Source organism: Oryx dammah, unplaced genomic scaffold (assembly GCF_014754425.2).
Source record: "Oryx dammah isolate SB20612 unplaced genomic scaffold, SCBI_Odam_1.1 HiC_scaffold_24, whole genome shotgun sequence".
NCBI lineage: Eukaryota > Metazoa > Chordata > Mammalia > Artiodactyla > Bovidae > Oryx > Oryx dammah.
Window position 1 is genome coordinate 32538179 of NW_024070208.1, and position 17635 is coordinate 32555813.

At 42.1% G+C, this 17635-nt stretch overlaps 1 protein-coding gene, 1 long non-coding RNA gene and 2 other non-coding genes across 6 annotated transcripts; 1 reads left to right on the top strand and 3 right to left on the bottom strand.

Moving 5' to 3' along the window:
- Positions 1-2779: 2779 nt before the first annotated feature.
- RPL21 (ribosomal protein L21) lies at positions 2780-7265 on the bottom strand. 3 transcript variants are annotated; one of them, XM_040266760.1, is made up of 6 exons: positions 6958-7265; positions 4585-4663; positions 4284-4345; positions 3692-3804; positions 3023-3173; positions 2780-2914 (listed from the first exon to the last, which is right to left on the bottom strand). In XM_040266760.1, the coding sequence occupies exons 2-6, from the start codon at positions 4649-4651 to the stop codon at positions 2825-2827; spliced, it is 483 nt and encodes a 160-aa protein (XP_040122694.1). In that variant the 5' UTR covers positions 4652-4663; positions 6958-7265; the 3' UTR covers positions 2780-2824. The 3 variants fall into 3 exon arrangements, with proteins under 3 accessions (XP_040122694.1, XP_040122695.1, XP_040122696.1); XM_040266761.1 differs by having other exon boundaries at positions 6902-6985; XM_040266762.1 differs by lacking the exon at positions 6958-7265 and adding an exon at positions 4845-4913.
- On the bottom strand, positions 3535-3661 carry LOC120883436. The gene has a single exon (XR_005725790.1). It is a non-coding gene; the product is annotated as a small nucleolar RNA SNORA27 (small nucleolar RNA).
- On the bottom strand, positions 3908-3978 carry LOC120883431. The gene has a single exon (XR_005725785.1). It is a non-coding gene; the product is annotated as a small nucleolar RNA SNORD102 (small nucleolar RNA).
- A 6380-nt stretch (positions 7266-13645) lies between the features above and the next one.
- On the top strand, positions 13646-16498 carry LOC120882933. The gene is made up of 2 exons (XR_005725617.1): positions 13646-13868; positions 16290-16498. It is a non-coding gene; the product is annotated as an uncharacterized LOC120882933 (long non-coding RNA).
- Positions 16499-17635: the final 1137 nt, after the last annotated feature.

Here is a 17635-nt window from a genome sequence, read left to right on the forward strand (position 1 = left end):
CAGAGTCTGACACAACTGAGCGACTAAGCAGCAAATTAGCAACAACTGGGGAGAGTGAAAAGACAAGCATTTTCACTCAGAGGGCAGACTGGTACTACCCTTTAGGAAAGCAATCAGTATCAAGAATCTGAAATTCAGTACTGTGGCTGAGGATGTAGATTCATAGTCTCACCATTGACAGCAATTTATAAAACTGCTGTACTGCACACCAGACAGAGGTCCCATTTCCTGGTGACCTCCCCTGAGTGGCCAGTCCCATCTGCAGCCCTTTCTCGGGTCTAGCCTCAGCAGCCCTCCAGCACTGAGGTGTCCTACGATCCTCCATTTCCTTTTTGACAAGTCAAATTTCACTTCATTTAATGAGTTAGTGGAATCACTCAAAGCGCACAAAGGACTTCTAGAAAATCCTTTGGTCCAATCTGTCGGACTTGCAGACAATCCTCATTTTACAGGAGCAACACAAAACAAGGTTAACATGACTTGCTGGAGAATAAACAAAGGTTTGAAATATCTAGATGTTTCCACATTACATGAAATATTTAATAACCCCAATTACTCCTGAGCAACGTGGTTGGTTAGCCCTCAAAACTCAGAAACACTGTAGGTTATGTCACTATAGTCAATAAATGCTCTTCAATGAGAAAAGCACTGCCTTTGAAAACAAGTAGACATCTACTTTAGGTGGTTTTATTTTCCTGTTTATAAAGTCCATAGGAAAATAAAACCACCTAAAGTATGTCTACTTCAAAAAAAAAAAAAGGCAGTACTTTTCTCATCCAAGAGCATTTATCGAGGACTTATGTGCCAGGGGCTTCCCTCATAGCTCAGTTGGTAAAGAATCCACCTGCAATGCAGGAGATCCTGGTTCCTGGGTTGGCAAGATCAGCTGGAGAAGGGATAGGCTACCCACTCCAGTATTCTTGGGCTTCCCTGGTGGCTCAGCTGGTAAAGGAAGTGAAAGTCGTTCAGCAGTGTCCCACTCTTTGCGACTCCATGGACTACAGTCCATGGAATTCTCCAGGCCAGAATACTTAAGCTGGTAGCTTTTCCTTTCTCCAAGGGATCTTCCCAACCCAGGGATCAAACACCTGTCTTGGGAACATTTTTTTTTGGGGGGGGGGGGCCGATTTCATTCCATCAACCTAAACCAGACGGTATTTCCGATTCCAAGCACTTTCATACCCTTCCTTAACATGCTTTTATCAGGGATGGTTCAACTATGATTCAAGGTAAATGAAGGACAAGCAGAAATTCTGTCAAATGAAGAAAGTCAAGTATGGATGTTTTGGGCCAAGGCAAGCATATGTGCAGAACTGGGGCAATGCACAGAATTTTCCTAATAGAGCCATCATGTAGGAAAAGAATATTTAGTAGGACCTGGACTTCAGTTAGAGTTACAGACAGCTGTTTTAATATTCCTGCCCTGGATGAAAACTGCAAACTCAACAGATCACAATGTTGCCACCAAACACTATGTGACACCATGTTGTGTTTTACATGGCTTCCAATCAAATCTCCACAACCACCCTGGAGGGGGAGATCTTTCATTCCTCTTTGCAAAGGCAGCAGAAGCGACACAAGCTAAGCAGTATGCACTGTAAGAAGAGGATCAGTAAGTGTGAAGTCTTGAAGCTACTCTAACAGTAGCTGCAAGAAATGAAGAGAAAGTGAGACTAAAAAGGCAGGAATGAAGAAACAGCTGTGAAAGACATTCATAAAATAGAATTTTCAAATAAGCAAAGTGACTTCAACCGGTGCATAAACGGTACCACCAACTTACCTTGAAAAACACAGAACAGGAATGCCAACAGATTCAATTCATTAAGGTTTTCCTTTTCTGCAGTGGTGGTCAACAATTTCTTTTGCCCAACAGTCATGTTTAAACATAACCCTCCACCGCCAGGTGCGCATCTTTAAGGGCAATTAATAGCCTACCACAGTCAGTGTTAGGTTAGAAACCCAAGACTCAGTGCCAGCTTTGCTGGACTCTAAAGCAGACCTACGACCATCCTGCCACCCCAGATAAAACCAAAGGCCGCCAGCACCAGCTTTTCACTCATTCACAGCATTTACTAACATCCTACACAGACGCCCTTCAAACAAGCTTGCTACGGGTATTACCACACCATACTGAAGGCAGGGGGGTGGGGTGGGTCAAGCCCCTACTGGACGTTTACCACATCCAATTAAAAATACCCAGGAAGTAACAGAACCCAAAATGTGCTCCAAAGACACTAAGCAGCTTTCAAATCTTATTACTATGAAGCAATAAACCCTTCCCAACTCTCCCCCCTCATAATCTTGGCAACTTGACTTGTGCCTCTGCTTCCTTTCATGCAGAATGGGCAAAACTGAACTTATTCCAAGTTTTCTGAGTACATTTTGTTAAGTGTTTAGAAGGCCACATCAGTTTAAATAAAAAAGGTCTTCCGGTTTTTAACACTCCACTAAGCACTGCTGTATGAATGGTCTAAATAGCTCAGGCTTCAAAGTTAAGTTTCTGATCCTCAAAACATATCTATTTATGATGCAATTAGGAGTAATCAACTTTTCCTGAACTTAACTATAACGCAACAGATAACCTTAATCTTTCATTTATTATATCCCCCCCCAACAGGGATTTAATAGGCTATTTTCCAAGAAGTAAAAAACTTTATAAATAATATCTGGCAGTTTATTAAAAAATACTGAACAAACCATCTTACACCTTTCAGGAAGAAAAAACACTAAATTTGAAAAGACATTACCCACTGAATTTGGACACAACAACTCTACTCAATTAAGAGAAACATTTGTACAGTCCAGGTCTTTATTTTTACACCCATCAGGCCATGAATTCATAGGGGATGGGCTCCAACAGTTCGGGTTCCTTTCCGTTGGTCCTCACAAAGTGTGCTTCTCTAGGTGGAGCAGGCTAAAAAAACACAAGGGAATAATTATATAAAGTACTGTAACTCAATTTCAAACTGCTCCCAGAACCAATAACACACTCAACACCAAAAAAACCCTGCCAAGTACTCACCTGGCGCTTCAGCTGAACCCAAGTCCCTTTCTCTTTGGCTTCCTTCTTTTTCTGATCATTTTCCTTCACACGTTTCAGGAAGCTATCTCGGCTCTTAGAGTGCTTAATATGCTCGATACGGACATTAATTCTCTTGGCAAGAATCTTGCCCCTGGAGAAAAAAGAGCCTTGTAAGTGCTTCATCAAAAATACAGCCTAAATTCAGAGAATCCTTTCACGGGTTTCACTTTAAACCATGAACCTCTACCCACAGACAGGATAAACCAACAAGATGACAGCAAATTTACAATCATTTATTAAATCTTGCTGAATTGGGTGCTGAGGCAAACATCCCCATTCATAAGCTCTCTTCTGTGAGACGACAGACTCTGAAATACCAAATAATTTAAGCAAAACCAGACCACTAATAAAATGTACAACTTATTAAATTTCTTACTTTCTGAAAACTGTAACTACTTAATTAACATACTGCATAAGACTTTAACACTGAAAGGTGCAAACTAAGTTTATTACAATGTTTCCTCTGACAGGTTACAAGACAAACACCCAGTTTGCCTGAGTTTTAAAAGGTTATTTCCTTTGCCCCACTTGAATGACCAATAAAGACATAAGTCCAATTGGCAAAGTGAAAGGGGGTGTGAGGCAATACACAAATTGGACCTTACTTACTTAACTTGTTTGTTTACAATGATGCCAACAGCATGCTGGGTAACATTGTAGACTCTCCCAGTTTTGCCATGGTAACATTTGTGGGGCATTCCTTTTTGAACAGTACCCATTCCCTGTTTAGAAAGGAAATCAATGTTATACCAACAATTTCCCCTCTCCTTTTAAACCCAAAGTAAGATATTTTAACTTTGTTCTTTCTTTAAAAGGCAACTCAAGAGCTCTCAGAGCCGGTGAAATGTCATTTTCACGTTGCTTTAAGCAATCAAAAAGACAATCATCATTAAGCTCTGGAGTGCCAGGACACATACACCCAAGTTCTTATGATTTCTCCCCAAACTTTTCCACTAGCTGTTAAAAACAAGTAATGAGAAAATTCTTAAGACTCAAAAATAGCATTTTAAAATCTTGTTTTTGAAAGTGAAATTACAATAGCGATTCCATACTCTAAGGAGCTCCTTCTCAGTAAATGGATTTCCCCCTCAATTAGGAAGATAAAAAGATATAATACACACTGTTCAAATTTCAATATTAAACACAACTTTTCTAACTTCTAATGTTATTCCGTGCTTAATTCTCTAGTTTTATAATTTACCTTGATATCTACAATATCACCCTTCCTGTAGATTCGCATGTATGTGGCCAAAGGAACAACTCCTGCAAAAAGAAAAAAAAAAAGTCAATATTGAGAGTAAAAGAAATACTACCTTCAACACACTACTTTTTGGCTATTAGAAGTACTTTATCCTGATAGCCAACAATTTAGAAATTATATATAAAATGCATGTTTTCTATTTATTAAAAGGCAGATGCTGATTAATCAGTGTCATTTATTAAGAACACACTGTATGAACTGCAACACACAGGCAATAAACCAGGAGGGCAGCTCCACTTACCATGTTTTCTGAAAGGCCTGGAGAACATGTAGCGGGTGCCCCGCCTCTTTCCCTTTGTGTTGGTCATCTTGGCAAATCACTGAAACCAGAAAGAACAGAACACTCAAACAGTGTCAACATTGCCATCTTCTCCTTTAACCAAAAACCGTGTAATTACAAATGCACTCATTTCAGTAGCAACATCAGAATTAGGCAACAACCTAAAAGGTTAGCTCACCAATCAATAGCTCTTATAAAAGGGGAAGCAGCAGTCATTTTACCAAGATTTTTGCCAAAATCGCCTAAAAAGTCTAAGAAGCAGAACTGGATTTCAGAATCCAAACCAGCACTTTCCCTACGAGAATATAAAAACACAACAGGACCCTGGCATACTATTTCTGAGACTGCCAAGAGCACTGGAATTACTAGAAGGCAAAGCACAAAACTCAGTCTTTTGTTTTTGCATATTTGATAAACCCCCCTTTCAACCTACAGATTTCTCTTATACAGCATCTATTAACTTATCAAAAATCTCTAACTCACTTCACATATCTAATTACTCAGTTGTTTACCAGGAAACGTAAGGTTTATCTACACGCTGTTTAACTTTTCACTGTTTCCCAAAAGGTCAAAATAATGGTTTTAATTGCTTCCAATCACCCGAGAACTACCATTGCTGGCAACGACTCCTACCACAAGGAGATCACAAGTTAGAACACAGTGTTCTAACCTAAATCAATCTCTCAATGTTACCATATTTTCAAAAGAAGTGACTCCCAAGAATCTTTTTCATATGACTTGCCTGGCAAGGAAGCAGAATAATGTTTTAGCTAACCCATCAAAGTTAAACCACTGTGCACACTCTTACTTCACATTCTACTAATTACTCTGTAATGGTCTACATGGGAAAAGAATATTAAAAAAAAGAAAGACATATGTATAACTGATTCACTCTGCTGTACACTACAAACATAACATTGTAAATTGACTGACTATATGCCTATAAAAACTTTTTTTTTAAAAATTCACAACGAAAACGAAAGGCAAGAAGAATCTATCAAGCCCCCAAACTGCTTCAATTCTCAACTCTACATATGCACTAAGTTCATATAAACTCGCCTTACGTTCATAAACAAGGAGACATGTTCTGTGGGTATCAGTAATGTAAGTCATCTCTTGACTACTGAGCCTACTAGTTAGAAATCTATTCACGACCCAAGACACATGACTTGCCTTTCCCAAAGTCAAAATGAGATTCACTACGGAGCGCATCTCGCAGTTTGGGCAACTCTGGCAACTGGCTGCTACAAACCAGCCTGCCAGCCTCCTTTGTCCTGGGACTTCCCAGGCAAGAATACTGGAGTGGGTTGCCAGTTCCTTCTCCAGATCTTCCGGACCCAGGGATTGAACCCGGGTCTCCGCATTGTAGGCAGACGCTTTACCGTCTGAGCCACCAGGGAAGTCCACAAACTAGACAAAAAGACGCAAAAACTAAGGCTAAGTGGTTTTTTACTTAACTCCGCCTCCCCACCCCTCCAAACTTTTCAGAACTAAAGCGTCTGCCTACAATGCAGGAGACCTGGGTTCGATCCCTGGGTCGGGAAGATCGCCTGGAGGAGGAAATGGCAACCCACTCCAGTATTCTTGCCTGGTGAATCCCACGGACAGAGGAGCCTGGTGGGCTACAGTCCACGGGGTCGCAAAGAGTCGGACACGACTGAGTGACTTTACTTCACTCAACACTTGCTGCCCTGCATTAATAATACACCCGTAGTCAACAAAAGCATTTTCCCTTTGTACAACTGGGGCCCCAAGACAACATTTAAACGATCCGAAATCACTCCCTCTGTATGAACGACTAACGGCCTCGGTTTCTTGGTCCAGGTGGACTCTGGGCACCTCTGCGGTTCTCCGACCAGGACCCCAGGCTTACACACACGCCTTGCCAACCCGTTCCTACCACACTGAAGCCCCTAGCCGGCAGCACATATACTTCAGCTTCTGCAACGAGAATAAGGATGCCACCCTGAAGGCATTCGAAAAGACAGGGTCACGCGGCCTGAGCCGGTCCGAGAAATCCCAGGTCAGCGAGGCTGAAGCCGTGCAAGCGCCGGAAGAACCAGTTCCCTTGCCCCAACAGACCCGAGTCATGTCACCCAGGCCCCGCTACTCCGGGGCCCTTCCCCTCAGCAGGTCATGCCTCGGCCCAGCCCCGCGCCCGCGGTCCCGGATCTGGATGGATATGGCCCCACCACTTGAGCCAGCGGCCCCCGGAGAAGCTAGACAGCCTTTCTAGGGCTTCATGCGCAGCCTGAGCCGCCACAGGGTTGAAACTCACGCCTGAGGGGCCGGGGGAGAGACAGGGGGCGGCGGGAACCACGCGCTGGCCTTTACCTGGAAGATGGCGGTTCCGGCCGAAAAGGAGGAGGCGGGGCCGCGCATGCGCCTTTCAAGGGCCTGTGGGCTGCCCACGGCGCTGCCTGAAGAAACGCAGACCGACAGTGATTCTTTCCTGGGGAGTGAGGTTATCATCCCTGAGGACGAGGAGAGCCTGTGAGGATACTGTCCTTTCTTGCGAAAAAGAGGGCGAGGTAATCGACCGACACAAGCTGACACTTGGCTCTTGCCAGACAACCCGGAAAGGGGCCTTAAAGGGGGTCCAACGGGCGCCGACGTCCCGAGCGTGCTGACGTCACGCCTGCGTCAGACGCCACGCTGGGTGCGGGCGTGTGCGGGCGTCCTCGGGCAGCATCCGGGCTCGCGAGGTTATAGGTCTGTGCTCGCTGCTGCAGTCTGTGGGGATGGCTATGTGTGCAGAAAAGCCAGGCTATAGTGAAGAAAGCGTATTGTCCGGTTTGTACGTGTTTCAAACTATTATTTTTCTTAATGCGTAAAAGCATACTATACATTTCCTGGTAGGTTCGTGCGTGTTACAACCACTTTGGAAAGCCACAGGGCAAAATCTAGTGAAACGGAAGATGTAGGAATAATCAGATTCCGGGGATTTCCCTGACGGTCCAGTGGCTGGGACCCCGCTTTCCCAATGCAGGGGTCCCTGGTTCCATCCCTGGTGGAGGATCTAGATTCCCATCTGCCGCGTCTTGTGTTGCAACTAAAGATTCCGCAGGTTTCAGTAAGGATCCTGCTTGCTGCAGCTAAGGCCCTAAGATGGCGGGGGTGGGGGTGGGGGGTGTGTGCAAATAAAGAACTCTTAAAAATACCAGATTCTGGCATTTTTAGTTGTTGGCCGTTACAATCACTCCTTTCCAGCTCCCACAGGTCATCTTTCCTTTCTCACGATTCTCCTTGCTAAGGCTCCTTGGATAAACGCAGCCTCTGCCTTCTCCCTGACCGCATCTCCACAGTTGAGCGTTGTCCTCAGCTGCACACAGGCCAACTGCAGTCACTATAATAAGTCATCTGGGCTGTAGTTTGCGCACACGGACTTTGTTTTGTTCAACAGATAGCAGTGTTAAGCCATGTGGCTCAGATGGTGAGGAATCTGCCTGGAATCCACCTGCAATGCGGGAGGCCTGGGTTCGATCGCTGGGTCGGGAAGATGCCCAGGAGGAGGGCATGGCAACCCACTCCAGTATCCTTGGCTAGGGAGTCCCATGGCAGACTAGAGTCCATAGGGTCACAACTGAGAGTCGGACACTACTGAGCGACTAGCACACGCACGCACACACATACACACGATTTTAGTTAAAAAAATCCTGGGAATTCCCAGGTGGTCCAGTGGTTAGGACTCTCTGAGTCCTCTGCAGAGGGCATGGATTCGAACCTTGGTCTGGGAACTAAGATCATGCACTTCAGTTCAGTCGTGTCCAGCTCTTTGATACCCGATGAACTGCAGCACTCCAGGCTTCCCTGTCCATCACCAACTCAGAGAGCTTGCTGAAACTCATGTCCATCAAGCCAGTGATGCCATCCAACCATCTCATCCTCTGTCGTCCACTTCTGTTCCCACCTTCAATCTTTCCCAGCACCCTGGTCTTTTCCATTGAGTCAGTTCTTTGTATCAGGTGGCCAAAGTATTGGAGATTCAGCTTCAGCATCAGTCCTTCCAATGAATATTCAGGGTTGATTTCCTTAAGGATTGACTGGTTTGATCTTGCAGTCTGAGGGACTCTCAAGAGTTTTCTCCAACACCACAGTTCAAAAGTTCTGACAAAACGTGGTCCACTGGAGAAGGGAATGACAAACCACTTCTGTATTCTTGCCTTGAGAACCCCATGAACAGTATGAAAAGATCCTGCGAGCTGCAAAGTAAAAAAAAAAAAAAATTCCTTACTTGTCATAGTAAAATTGTTCTATGTCAAATTTCTATTTTTTAGCAGACCCTGTTATTTATCTCACTCATCAGTGGATCTGGACTAAGGGTAACATGGTATTACTCTTATCCTAAGAAAAACATAATTAGTATGAAAATAATAGTATAACAAAATGAATTCCAAAATTAAATGTGTTCTTGCTGTGGCCTACAGTTTTAGACTTTGTACATATGTATTTGTGCATATGTATATGTATATTATATATCTTTGTAATGTGTGTACATATGGGTATGTATATTATATATATGTCTATATACATATATTTGGGTAGGGAGGGAGAAATTGAGATAGAATTTTTAAATATATATACCCTGAAATGCACAGATCCTAAGTGTTCATTTGGATGATTTTTGACTAATATATACAATCTACTATATATAATTAGTATATATACTAATATATACAATCTTATAACCAATATCTCCAAGCAAGATTAGAACATTGCCTGTGCTTCTTCCCAGGTAATCCCCTCCCCAACTGGAATAATCCAATATTCTGATTTTTATAACCATAGATTAGTTTTACCTATTCTTAAATTTCACATAAATGGAAATGTATGTACAATTTGTGCTCTTTGTTGTCTGACTTTTTTTTCAGCTTAGTGTTTCTGAGTTTCAGTTATGTTGTTGCTGGTATAAGCAGTTGAATTTATTTTTTATTGGTAAGTAGTAGTCCACTGTATGAATATACCACAGTTTGTTTATATATTCTTTTAATGGAAATTTGGTTGCTTTTTTTTCCCTTGATTTTATGCTGTATGAATAAGTTTTAGTTACTCAGTTGTATTCAACCTTTGTGACCCCATGGACTGTAGCCCGCCAGGCTCCCCTGTCCATGGAATTTTCTAGGCAAGAATACTTGCCCTTCCCTTTTCCAGGGGATCTGGCTGACCCAGGGATTGAACCCAGGTCTGATGCTGGGAAAGATCGAAGGCGGGAAGAAAAAGACGACAGAGAATGAGATGGTTGGATTATATCAATGAACATGAATCTGAGTAAACTCTGTAAGTTGGTGAGGGACAGGGAGGTCTGGTGTGCTGTAGTCCTTGGGGTTGCAAAGAGTCGGACACAACTGAGTGACTGAACTGAAATATTCTTGAGGATATGTTTTCTTTTCTCTTGAGTAAATATTGAGAGCATTGCTTGATCATAAGGTATGTCTAACTTTGAAGAAAATTACCACATGGTTTTCCAAAGTGAACCCTTATTTTATTTATTTAGCATTTTCCTCTGAAGAGAGACTACAGCATTTATTTTTAACACAGGTTTTTAAAGTAGGTTTGTGTCATTAACTCCATTGTACAGATTTGAAAACCAAAGTGGTTTCCTAAATGTCTGATGGTCAGTTTATCCCATTTGAGATCATTAACTGTAAAAAGAATAAGAAAAGGCTTGAAACTTGAAATGTGAAGTAAATTAAATGTAGAAAGTAGAAAAACTCAAAATTCATTCAATATTTATAAGCATCTAGATTAAAACAGGTACCGTTCTGAGGGATGGGACCATAAAAATGAATAAAACATGATCGTTGCCCTCAAGGACTCCAAAGAGCTTGGTAGAAGAGGGAGGCCACAGACTGTTCTAGGTGGACTAGCAGAGGACATGGAGTGTGAGCAGCACGGGAGTTCTGTGGCTGATCCACTGTGCCAGCGTGAGCGGAAGGGGTGGGATAGAAGAGTCCCTGGGTGAGAAAGGAAGCTTCGCAGAGAAGGCTGAACTTGATGAAGGAGGCACTCTTTGACCAGAGAACAAGTAGCAAGGGTATTTTAGGCAGAAAGTATCACTGCTTCTGTAAAGGCATACAGAAGGATAATAACTTTAAAAACTCAGAAATGAGTCACCCAATAGCTTTAGAAAATAAGGTCAACAAACGAACAGGAGTGTGACATTAAAATGAAACCAATTTTGGACTTCCCTGGTGGCACAGTGGACAGGAGTCTGCCTGTCGATGCCGGGGACGTGGGTTTGATCCCTGGGCCCGGAAGATCCCACATACTGTGGAGCAACTAAGCGCCTGTGCTGCAACTACTGAGCTTGCACTCTAGAGCCCATGCTCTGCAACAAGAGAAACCACTGCAATGAGAAGCCGGTGCGCCACAACGAAGTGGAGCCCCCGCTGGTTGCAACTAGAGAAAACCCACATGCAGCAATGAAGACCCAGCACAGCTGAAAATAAATAAATTATTTTTTTAAAAAATTATAAAGTGAAGCCAATTTTATAATTTTGCACCAGACTTGAGTAAAATACTAAGCAAAATTCATAAGTTTGCTCATTAAAGTAAGTTCATGGGACTTCCCTAGTGGTCCAGTGGTTAAAAAACACACTCCCAATGCAGGGAGCATGGGTTTGATCCCTGACCAATCTAGACAGCATATTAAAAAGCAGAGACATTGCCTACAAAGGTCCATCTAGTCAAAGCTATGGTTTTTCCAGTAGTCATGTATGGATGTGAGAGCTGGACTATAAAGAAAACTGAGCACCGAAGAACTGATGCTTTTGAACTGTGGTGTTGGAGAAGACGCTTGAGAGTCCCTTGGACTGCAAGGAGATCCAACCTGTCCATCCTAAAGGAAATGAGTCCTGAATATTCATTGGAAGGACTGATGCTGAAGCTGAAGCTCCAATACCTGGGCCACCTGATGTAAAGAACTGACTCCCTGGAAAAGACCCTGATGCTGGGAAAGACTGAAGGCAGGAGGAGAAGGGGATGACAGAGGATGAGATGGTTGGATGGCATCTCCGACTTGATGGACATGAGTTTGAGCAAGCTCTGGGAATTGGTGATGGACAGGGAGGCCTGGCATGCTGCAGTCCGTGGGGTTGCAAAGAGTCAGACACGACTGAGCGACTGAACTAAACTGGGGAACTAAGATCCCTCATGGTGCGTGGCTCACTAATAATAAAGTAGCTCATGTCTCTATTTCTTTCCTGTGGGAAGATACTAGCAAAGTGTACATTTTATTTTATTTGGGTTTTCAGAAGACACTGGCAGTTTAACTCCAGCAAGGCAAATTTTCTAAGCTAGGAGAAAGCATGGATATATCCTCTTATGTGTGAGACTCTAGTTGAAGACTCCAGTTGAGTATCAGTAACTTCCATCGGATTTGCCTTTGTCTTGGTGGATTGGCACAAGGACAATTTCAAGAACTGATGAGTTTCTAGTATAAAAAGCATATAATGAGAATTCTTGTCTCCTGGAGAATGTCACTGTAATGATAGCCAAAGTAATGAGGCAGAAATACCATGAATAATTGAAAAACACATGGTGAAGAATAATTATGCAAAATAATCTTTTTTCCATTAAAATTTTCATTTGAGATCTTGAGAAGAAGAAGAAAAAAATGAACAAGATAAACTCCTTTAAAAAGAAAAAGAAATCAAGTAAGACAGGACTTCCCTGGTAGTCCAGTGGTTGGGAGTCTGCCTGCCAGTGTAGGGAACATAGGTTTGACCCCTGGTCTGGGAAGATCCCACATGCTGCAGGGCAGCTGAGGCTGTGTGTCACAACTACTGAGCTGACAGGCTGCAACTACTGAAGCCTGCCTGCCTGGAGCCCGTGCTCTGCAACAAGAGAAGCCCCCGTTCGCCACAACCACAGAAAGCCCACACAGTACCGAAGACTCGGGGAAGCCAAAAATAAAAATTGATTAATTTTTAAAAAGTAAGACAAAGAGTGTACCCTTTTAGAATTTGATTCTCTCCATGAAAAAGGCATAAACAAGCTTGTGTCCGTGGGATTAGGCATTTAAACTGAATCTCAACTTTATCAGCATCTAGATTTTTCTGTTCCCAAATCCTACTTCTTCCTCCAGCTTCTAAAATATCTTCAACTGCCCTAGATGTTAAGGCCAGAGCATCATGAGGAAGAACTGAATCAAATATCAGGAGCCTTGAGGCAGAAAGTATATTGAAGGGAAAGTTGGGAAAGCCATTGCAGTGATTTATGGAGATCTAGTTATGCCTTGACAGTAAGGCACAACTAGGAAGTATGCAAATGGATACAATATAGGGTTTTCTAGTTTGCAGGAAGCATCTAGGAGATTGTCAGACTTGTAATAAATTCAAGGAGAAAACTAGTCAGTTGGAGTCAACTTATTCCTAACGATTACATTAGTTTTTCCAGGTAACACCATCACTTGGAGCTATTCCCATCTCTTCCAGGCAGACTTACTGTTTGTATTTGTAGAGAAGGAAGAAAGAGACTATCTCTCTGATCCTATACTCTTGCTTCATAATAATTTTGAATAGGGCTGACAGACCAATTTCATGTCTATTGTTAGCCCTTATTGACTATGGTTACTTGGTCCTGCATTGAGAAATTTCTTCTTCTTTTTTTTAATGACCTTATTCAATGCTCAAAGCAATAAACATAATATCGAGTCTTTATTTCACTTCAAATTTCAAGAATCTAAGTTGAAAATCAATTGGTCTCTCAAGGCCCAAGCTTCATTCATGTGGAAAATTAGAACTTACTGGTTCAGAGACAAAAGACTTTGTCTTAGAAAGGTTCAAAAGGTTTCTTGGATAATAAATGGGTCTTACAGAATGCATTTGGATGAGTTAAGTGTAAATGAATCAAGCACAATGGATTAAGTTATCCTTAGTTTATTTCATTTCCTATCTATTTATTTAGAAAAATGTTGCACTTTGGTGACTTCCCTGGTGGTCCAGCCCTTAAGATGCTGCACTTCCACTGTAGAGGGTCCAGGTTCGATCCCTGGTCAGGAAACAAAGATCCCACATGCTGCATGGCGTGACCAAATAAGTTAAAAAAAAATGTGACATTTTGACTCCTTTCACCCCTTTCTCCCATCCTTCATCCCCCTCCATCTCTGGCAGCCACCAATCTGTTCCCTATATCTTGTCTTTTTTTTTTTAATTTTAGCATCCACATGTAAGAGAGATCAGACAGTATTTCTCTGACTTTCACTTAGCTTAATGCCCTCAAGGTCATCCATGTTGTCACAAATGGTAAGAATTCTTTCTCTTTTTATGGCTGAGTAATACTCTATATTTTAGTAAGTAATACATATTTTTTCCAATCTGTGTGTGTATATACAAATAAACCCTAAAGATATATCAATAAACTGTTAGAACTAATAAATGAATTCAATAAGTTTGCAGGATACAAAATCAATACATAAAAGTCTAGAATATTTCTATATATATACATTGCTAACTATCAGATAAATTAAGGAAAATTCCCATTTTTAATTACATCAGAAAGAATAAAATTCTTAATAATTTTAACCAAGGAAATGAAAACCTATATACTGAAAACTATACCACATTAAGGAAAGAAACTGATGAAGGTACACCTAAGTGGAAAAATACTCCATTTTCAAGGATTGAAATGAAATTAATACTGTTAAAGTGTCCAAACTATTTGAAGCAAGCTATAGATTCAATGCAATTCCTATCAGAATTCCAGTGGCAACTGTACAGCTGCTGAATTGCCTTGAACTGACTTGGATTTTTAATTTATATTGTAATTAGGCTGATTTTGCTTCACTATTATTCTGTTATGTCTGTAAATTTCCAATGAAACTGCTTGTTAGGTCAAATTTCTGGGAAAATCACATAAATATGGAACTAGCAGTTGATGAGACTTGTTAAAATTTCTCTTGGAGACTCTTTAAAAAGAAATCCACAGACATTTTCCCAAAACAGCCTTTCTGGTTGTCGAGTGAAATAGGTGAGCAATTAGGCTTTGGTCCTCTGAGTAGACTCAGAATTTTCTGCTGACTGGCCGTGTCCTGTCTCCACCTCTCTGCTATCATTCAGGTCCTTGGCTGTACTCTCAGGGAATAAAGAAGAGTTTGTGGTTGAAATATTTTGACTACAGTACTTCCTGACAAAAGACTAAAACCTTTTTAGCCATTAGAAAAATTACTTGGGCTACAGTTTCATAATGCCAGGAATTTCTGAAATAGAATTTTTTGGAAAACTGACAGTAACTTTAACCATTGTAACGAACCACAATGACATCAAAATGCTTCTGCAAAATGACTGATACAAAGTGGTTTTGAAAAATTTTAGTGCTGGAGTTTGTAGCTGAAGCAAAAAGTGTTATGTGAACAATCTTTGTCAGACATTATTTTAGTGCTGCTAATTTTCACAAAGCTTTCACATTTTGCAAATGCAATGCCACTTCCAACTATTTTCTTCAAACTAGTTTTCAAGCATCTGTGATACTTAACAGTTGGTTTCTGTAGTATTTGAAAGCTGATTTAGGTGCAAGAAATTGGTAAGGCTCAATTTAAATAATTTGGTAAAATTCTATTTATTTTTAGTTGATCTAGGAGAAGATATTTGAAACTGGAGAATAAACTGGATAGGAAACTTCTTAGGGTAGAGGTCTGATTTCTTTGGCAGAATGGATTCCGAAAAATTTAAATGTAAGTTTCGGATGGTTAAGGACTTAGTCACTTTGTATCCAGTGCTTAGAGAGTGGAGCATGAAGGTGGCTCAGTCCTGTACGACTCTTTGTGACCCCATAGGCTGTAGCCTACCATGCTCCTCCATCCGTGGGATTCTCCAGGCAAGAATACTGGAGTGGGCTGCCATTTCCTTCTCCAGGAGATCTTCCCAACCCAGGGATCGAACCCGGTCTCCCGCATTGCAGGCAGACGCTTTACCATCTGAGCCACCAGGGAAGCTCAAGTAAATGCTCAAGAAATAATTGGAAATAATAGAGATGGAAAAAAATGGAACTGGATGGGGGCAATAAGATAGCCCAATTGGTTCAGTGTTACTGTGGGTAATTTTAGAAAATACTGATTATTTGGCTGCATCAGGTCTTAGTTGCTGCACATGGGGTCTTCCTTGGGGTCGGCAGGCTCAGTAGCTGTGGCCTGGTGGGCTTAGTTGTCCCACAGTATGTGGGATCTTAGTTCCCCAACCAGGGATTGAACCCACTTCTGGTTCATTGGAAGGCAGATTCTTAACCAATAGATCACCAGGGCAGTCCCTGGGCCCAACTTGATAACACTTTGCTAGTTGAATGTTCCCATTCCCTGTGTAACTCAGCAATTCTATCTGTAAGTACCCTACAACTGCTTCTGCACACAAGTAGACATCCATAAGGACATTCATAGCAAGATGAAAATGGTATTTCCACCTTCTTTTCTGCAAGCATTGAATAGATGCAGAGTCTATCTCTGTGGATGAAGTGACCTAGAATTTTAGTTATATGCATAACTCATTAGGGAAGTACTTAAAAATAAACAGAAGATTTTCATAGAACTACACATTCCTTTTTTACTCTGGGTAATTTTAACATGGCATCAGACTGGCAAGTCACCTCTAATAAAATGTAAACTGAAAACAGATTTTTTTTTTCCTTCATTGTCTAGACTATTTAATTTTGTTCTCCTTTGCTATTTTGTCTAGTTTCAAAAGGAGCGGCTTCATGTGAAATTTGTGGGAAGGCTGCTATTCAGAGTTTAATGCCATTATGTAGTAGCCCCGTGAAAATCCAGCAGGAAGAATGTAGATGCTGATCTAGAAGATGCTGAACTATTTGAAAAATGAAGAATTCATAGACATAATTTCTCTAAAGTCATTGAGTTGGAGATTGAATAAATGGATAATTGAATGAATGGGTGATTCAAAATACATCATTAATGAATTGGAAGTAATCAACTATGTCACCTGGTCCTAAAAATATTCCTCTAAGGGCTTCTCTAGTGATTCAGATGGTAAAGAATCTGCCTGGAATGCTGGAGACGTGGGTTCAATCCCTGGGTCGGGAAGATCCCCTGGCGAAGGAAATGGCTACCCACTCCAGTAATCTTGCCTGGGAAATCTCATCGATAGAGGAGCCTGGCTTGCTACAGTCCATGAGGTCACAAAGAGTCGGACACGACTGAGTGACTAACATTTTTTTTTTCCCCTAGAGAATGAAGCATGTGATAAAGCCAGTGAATTCCGTTGTCAAGATGCCACTGGCAAATGACAGCCTCTGTAAATGCATCTCTTCACAGCATTGTGGTGAAAGAGAAGACAGTCTCTACATTCGGGAATGCTCGTGCTGGTGGAACTCCTGGGGCGCAGGGAGGGCAAGCACATGATTGGAGCAAAGATCTATCCCACTGAGGCTGATTCTGCTGGAGGGGGTCTCCTGCTGACCCCTTGGGGCACGGTGCCATCTCAGGGTCTCAGTGTTGATCAGATGCCAGCAGGTTGGACATTCAGCTCCTGCAGAAGCCAGACCAGAGTTGGGGAGGGAATAATCTACTGGCGTGTACAACTCCCACCCCGCATCCTATGTCCTTTGTTCATGAGCACCTGGAGCAGGCTTGTGGGTGACGAGGAAAGACTGACACAGGTCCACAGGTTGGATCAACTTGACCACCTGATTATTGCTAGGGGCTAGGTTTTCCCCTCTTCATATCCATGAATTTATGTATTTGGAGAAGGGCCTTAAGGGAGATTGTTGTTGTTGTTTAGCCAGTAAGTCATGCCCTACTCTTTGTGACCCCATGGACTATAGCCCACCGGGCTGCTCTGTCTATGGTGATTCTCCAGGCACAAATACTGAAGTGGGTTGGTATTTCCTTCTCCAGGGGATCTTCCCGACCCAGGGATGGAACCCACATCTCCTGAACTGGCAGGAGGATTCTTTACCATCTGAGCCACCAGGGAGTCCCCTTAAGGAGATGCGGTTGCTGCTGCTGCTGCTAAGTCACTTTAGTCGTGTCCGACTCTGTGCGACCCCAGAGACAGCAGCCCACCGG